This window comes from Bidens hawaiensis, unplaced genomic scaffold, assembly GCF_021521415.1.
Source record: "Bidens hawaiensis isolate Kalapana, Puna unplaced genomic scaffold, B.hawaiensis_p1.1 tig00042901_1, whole genome shotgun sequence".
In the NCBI taxonomy this organism is placed as follows: domain Eukaryota; kingdom Viridiplantae; phylum Streptophyta; class Magnoliopsida; order Asterales; family Asteraceae; genus Bidens; species Bidens hawaiensis.
The window spans coordinates 107,506-114,115 of record NW_027497598.1 but is presented as its reverse complement, the minus strand read 5'-3'; the positions used below and the strand labels follow the sequence as shown (position 1 = coordinate 114,115).

General features: G+C 35.2%; 1 protein-coding gene across 1 annotated transcript; it reads right to left on the bottom strand.

The window, feature by feature from the left end:
• Positions 1 to 206: 206 nt before the first annotated feature.
• LOC143593902 (THO complex subunit 6-like) lies at positions 207 to 1,326 on the bottom strand. Its single transcript, XM_077073374.1, has 7 exons — positions 1,257 to 1,326; positions 1,081 to 1,126; positions 938 to 998; positions 790 to 843; positions 607 to 687; positions 470 to 509; positions 207 to 349 (listed from the first exon to the last, which is right to left on the bottom strand). The coding sequence occupies exons 1-7, from the start codon at positions 1,282 to 1,284 to the stop codon at positions 207 to 209; spliced, it is 453 nt and encodes a 150-aa protein (XP_076929489.1). The 5' UTR covers positions 1,285 to 1,326.
• Between the last annotated feature and the right edge of the window lie 5,284 nt (positions 1,327 to 6,610).

Below are 6,610 nucleotides of genomic sequence, written 5' to 3'. Positions count from 1 at the left end.
CTAAAATAAATAAAAGTAGTTACTTGATTATCATCAAAGCATATATCTTGGATGCAAGCACGTGTCGTGATCCCTGAAATTCTTTCAGAAGCTGAAAGATTCCACACTGATAAATTTCGCCTAGACCCACATGCCTACAAATATATGTTCAGTATTACTTAAAAACTAAAACAGAAACACATGTGAAGGCATGTGGTCACAAAAAACTAGAATATATATAAAGATTGTTGCCTTACCAGCCACTTTTCATTAGCATCAAGAGCAATGCAACTGACATATGAAAAGAACTCTTTAGATTTCTTATCTTTTCCTGGCTCAATAACATTAGTACACTTTCCACTTCTGCAATCTGCAATAAACTAACCAAATTAAGAGTTGGCCGGTCGATAACTAATACCTATAATTCGATTGTAGAAACTATAAAAAATAGCAATCTAATTATTTAACCAAAGTGTTTTGGGATACGTACCGCAAATTCTGGCTGTTCCATCCTCTGAGCCAGTTATAATCTACAAACAGAGCAGTGGAAAACAAGATTAACTAACAGAATACATTAACTGAAAACAAAATTAAGTGAGAAGAGAAAAAAAACGTATCAGCATATACCTGATTACAAGAATTTCGGGCAACAACAGAATGTAGATAACCAGAATGCCCTTTGAAAGTCAGTTTGATTTTAGATTTCTCCTGAAAACGTATTGCACAACATAGAACTCCATTTATCCAAAAAGGGAAAAAGAAAACTAATCTCTGTATTTGATTATTTAATCACATTCAGGAAATACATACCACATCCCAACAATAGGCACATGAATCACCAGCAGCTGCATATATGGAACCTCCCTATGGTACATGAAAAATCAACTCAAATCTTACATACATGTTTATCTAGTTATAAATGCCGACAAATGTTTTTTTTAAGGAAAAGCTTACAGACCTGAGTATCAACAGCAATAGCATTAGTTTCAGGGATAGGAGAAAGTGCACCCCAAGGACCTCTGAGGAGAAGAAAAAAAACATTACTTAGAACTAAACTAACACACTCATAATTTATCATCGTTTTAAGTTTATGTGACTAACTTATGTTGAGGATTTGCTAAGTCAAGTTGCGGCTTCAAAAGGCCACCTGCAAGAATAATGTGTAGAGTGAATAAAAAGTGTATCAAGATTTTGTCAAAGAACGAATATATCACATTTATTGGACTGTAACTCAAAACTTAATAAAATGATAATGAATAGAATTTCGCGTGACAAACCATTCTGCTTTGCTTCAAACATATCCATCCACTTCCATCCTCGAATCCGACCATCATCACCACAACTAAATAAAAACATAAGTTAACAGATATAAGACGATGTTAATCCAACATAAATTGTTTACATAACGAGCATGAGAAAGACATTATCTTAATAACAACTAGTTCTAAGTAATTCTACAGCGTTCATCAATTTATCTTTTCCGACCAAGGGAACATATCATCAATCCGGGAATATGGTCCACTTTAGGAAATAATAGACCAAGGGAACATATCATCAATCCGGGAATATGGTCCACTTTAGGAAATAATAGTTTGTATTGTTCTCAAAGTATAATAGTTATACTTTTTCTTACAAACTAGACTCGATTGTTGAATGGATATTATGAAAACTAAACAAGTCTAAACAAACAAGCAAACAAAAAGGAATTGCCGACACATAATAAGTATATAACTAGCAAGCATCATTAGATGTTTACCTTAACAGCAAGGAATCTTCAGCATCGCCATAGAACTTGACATCATAAGTAGGCCCATCGTGTCCATTAATTAAACAATCTGGTTCAGCTACAAATAAACTAAAGAAAACTACCATAAGCAAGCCGCAAATACACACCCTCATTAAGGGGGTGTTTGGAATCACAATTTTAAAATTTGAAAGTGATCATGTGTAAGGACTAATCAAAATCAGATACTCAATCATGATCATAGAACATGAAGCTGTAACAATAATAATAATCACATATTCAACAAACACAATCTAAATGCATCCTCAAAAGGCTTTGTATAATCACTTTCAATTCATAAACTATGCAGTCGATATAGGTGATATATCACCTATATCAGTTATCGGTCCCTTGGTAAAATATTGGCCAGAATATCAATACTGATTATATCGGCGATATTGATTGATATATCACCGATATTCCCTATATCAGTGTTTAAATTCTTCATTATCTATTTTTAGTGCTCAATGTTAGTATTTTAAGTCTTAATTAGTTCCTACTTGCCACAATGGTTAGTGTTTTGGCAGTTGCAAAAGGTTAATCTGTTAATAGTAAGAGAATATATTGAATTTTACATGATATTAGAATTAGCGAAATCCCATCGCGATGATCGATATCTCAAATATCAATCCTTGACCGATATCCGATATTTATCCGCATTCACTACTTAATTCATAAATAAACAATCATAAAATATAAAGTACTTACTTTTGAGCCCTAGAACTCCCAACAGTTGGTGACTGTAAGCAAAAGCAAAGAAATGCATATAAAATTGGTTGGCAAGTATAAAAAAATTAGAGAGTAATAGCAGATTGATGTAACTACAACATACGACGGAGGATATTAGAGAGGATAGCGAATACGATGCGATTGAACCGTCGCTAGAGGCGGCGACGATGTAATTAGGGTTTCGGTCATCAGTAGTAGACGGAGGAGAGAAGACCGTACGGAAGATGGTGAGTGAACTGGATTCCAGGTCATCTAGTATGCTGTCTCTGTAGGCATCTTAAAAATGGCCGTGGAGGAGTTGAGACTGAATGAAAGATGGGAGAAATGAAGGAGGAAAATGGGAGAAATGAAAGCAGAGAAATCCAATTCTCCGCTTTTTTTAGAGAAACAAAATCAGAGAAATGGAAATGGTTTATTTCCATTTCTCACCTCTTTCTTTCATAAACAAACAAGAGAATTCTTTCCAATTCCATTTCTCACCCCTCAATTCCCTCTACCAAACACCCCCTAAAGGTTTAGAAACTTTAAAAGAATTTACACCAAATGGAAGTTTATGACTTTTATTTATTGAGCAAGCATCACAATGAAATAAAGATTTGGACATTTTTTTGTAATCTAGTCCTAAATTCTTAAGTAGAAATTTAAGAAACTTTGATTGAGGGTGGTCCAAGTTTATGATGCCATGAGAGAATTGAACCGTTTGACTTGGTGTTGAAGTTAACTTGAGAGAGATGACGAAGAGAGTTGATGGCTGCGCAGTAGACATCATTAACGTTCAACCACTCCCCCCCCCCCCCCGCATTAGTGGCGCCCCCGTTCGAAGATCCTTCACAAAAAAATTAAATGGAAAAAATTCAACTGAAACGTTGTTAGTTTTGCAAAGTTTTGCAACGGAAACAAGATTATTACGCAATTGAGGAACAAAATAAACGTTTTGCAAATTTAATGAGCGAGAGGAAGTGGGAAGAGATGTGTGACCGGTGTGAGAGATAAACAGACCTTTGTCGTTTCCTAAGACATTCTCATCAGGCCAGCCATATTCTGAGAGGGTATGTAAAGACGCTCGATCGGATGTAATATGGTGAGATGCTCCACTATCAAACATCCAAGGTGGTGTGGGTAAGGACGAGCTTGCCATTGAAGAGTTAACCGTCAGGTTGGTGGGTGGTGTTGGGGAGATAGTAATATTGTTATCTTGTAGGAACCGTGCTAACTTCCTGCATCCTTTTGTATCATGACCTGGGATGTTACAATATTGGCAAAAAGAGGAGTTGCGGTTGCTGTGATAATTATTTGAAGACCCACTGTTGTAATTTGAATAATTGTGACTGGCCCAAAGTTAGTAGGCCTGTTTTGAGATCTGTCACCATTTCCAGCCCGTGTGGAGAAGCGCCCCCATTGCCTTTGCGTTTGATTAACAGTGGCAATTAAGGTTTGGGGTGAAGTGTCTTGCAAAGAGCGTTCGTAATCCACCAATTTTTCAAATAGGTCAGCGAAGGTCATCGGTGATTCATGAAACCGAAGAGTAACAGAAACATGTTTGTATTCATCACCTAATTGGTTGAGAATGTGAACGATGAGGTCTTCATCCTTGATCGGCTCTTGCACCATCGCTAAGTCATCGGCGATAGCTTTCATCTCATGGAGAAACTCCGTCATAGATTTTGTACCTTTGGTGGTTCTAGCAAGCTTCGATTTGAGGGAGATGATGTGAGATCTAGAGATACTCCTGAAGCTATCTGTGAGTCGTTGGAAGAGTTCTCGGGTTGTCGCAGCCGACGAAACAATTGGTTGAATGGTGTCAGAGCAACTTCCGAGAAGAGCTCCAAGGAGTATTTGCACCTGTCGGAACCACGGACGGTAGGTGGGATTGGGTTTGCCGTCGATGATTTTTGGTGGAGCTTCAACAGAGCCATCGACAAATTTATCAAGATCAAGTCCGATAAGGGTGGAGAAGACCTGTTTACGCCATGAAGGGAAGTTGTGGGATGTGAGTTTGGTGGGAAAATGGGTATGTGTGGTGACCTCAACAATGGTTGTGTTGTTTGTCATGTTGCTAGAAGAAGACAACAAAATGGATCGGTAAGGCTCAGAGGAGCTAAAAGACTATTGATACCATATAAAGTAATAATTGATACTGTTTCTTATATTTACAACACATATAATACATCCATATATATAGGCAGTTTTCAAGCATGGAAAGGAGTATTTGCAGGCAAGACATAAGTACATAAATTAGGAAAGAAAACAAAAGGTTTGAATGAGTTGATTTGCATATATTTATTCCTTTAATGTTGCTGAATCTTTTGATTTGACTCCACTGATATCGCTATTCCTTATAGAAAGATAGAGCATTTGAAGTCTAGTGAAATGCCCAAGCATTCAACTCTTCTTGTGGAGGATGATGATCAACACATGAATCATTGATGTTAAACATGATACGTATCTCTTCAACGCTCTTCCCTAACATCATATAGCCTATTCTTCTGCCTACAACATCCGATAGCTTTTTTATCTTTAATTCATTTGCAGCCTGTAACATACACAAGATATATATATATATATATATATATATATATATATATATATATATAGTTAAATGGTCGGGTTCAATTGACACGACCGATTCCATGCTTCAAACCCTTGATCGAACCATTAAGGCGTCAAAATTAGATGTAAAGGCGGTTGAACCCGCAGACTTGATTTGACTGGCCTTCATAGGTATATAAATACCATAGTTTATGTAACATTTTATGAATCCCATTTAAAAAAATCTCAAGTAACACACGATTAAATATTAATCAGTATATATTAACTAGAAATCATATTTGAATATACGCATTTCAATAACTGTAAACTAAAAAAGATTGAACAATGTAAATTTATTTTGAAATCTCATGATTAAAAATATTAAAGAAATACATGAGGTATTTGTATGTATCCAACTTTTTTAACTTACAAAATTGTAAATATATATCCCTAAATCTAGCATTTTACAGCATACATGAAAAAGAATAAACTTGTATTGTCGTGAAATATGCAATTTTGTAAGTTTAGAGTGAATAAGGGGAAAATAAAAAACAGTATGTTAAGACAAACCCGAAAAAGATGGAAGAGCGTCTCGTAATGGACATCAACGAACTGCGCATCAAACACTCTCATCTCATCGACAGCGGTGATGTTACTTCCTGCATTGTGGTCATACTCATACGCGTGTTTGTTACAATACTCCAACACCTTGGCCATGGTTTCACCGGTTATATTAGGAAACGAGAGTATGGTCTCATCGAAAAAGCCGATCATTTGCTTGATCGTCTCCGATTGCAGCGCTACATGTAACCGCACCTCGAACTTCTGGCCACTGGAGGTCGTTAATATTACGGTATTGGTGGTGATGGGGCGGGAAGAAACGGTTAGTATTAAAATTAAAACTGAGATTGAAATAATGGGATGAATGGAATTAAGAGGCATATTGGAGTTGGAAAAAGATGAGGAATCATGTGAAGATGAAATTGATGAATGAGGGTGTACAATTATTAGCTTAGTGTTGTTGACTTTTGTTAATCGAGACTTTAACTTGTGGACTGATGGAACTGTTCAAAGTCAAAGAAAGTGATTATTAATTGTTTAAGCAATAGATGCATGATTGGCTTTTTTAATAGTTTCATTTATGTGTTTGTTTTTTTAAAGATAAAATATATGTAGTATGTGGATCATATCTGTATAGAAAAGTGGACCAAACTTCTACAGTTTATAAAAAAATACAGTTTATTTTTTAACGTCTGCAGACAGCTAAAATCAAATAGAAATTTTAAAATAAGCTGAAAAATTTAAGTAAAAAAGTCCTTCAATATCGAAATTTAAATAATAGTCAAATAACACTGAAATAATATTTAAAAAACCACAATAACATTTTTTTAAAATCACTTGTTTTGTACTTTGCATAAACAATGTTATTTAATAGATGTTGTGCTTAAAACAAAGTTGAAGGTGAATTGTGAAAGTTGAGAACAATTCATTTTCTGTATCTATTCTTTCTTTTGTTAACATATAAAAATATACAACAAAGATGAAAATACAAAGGAACTTGCTTTAAGGTGAAATATTATGTTCAAAAAA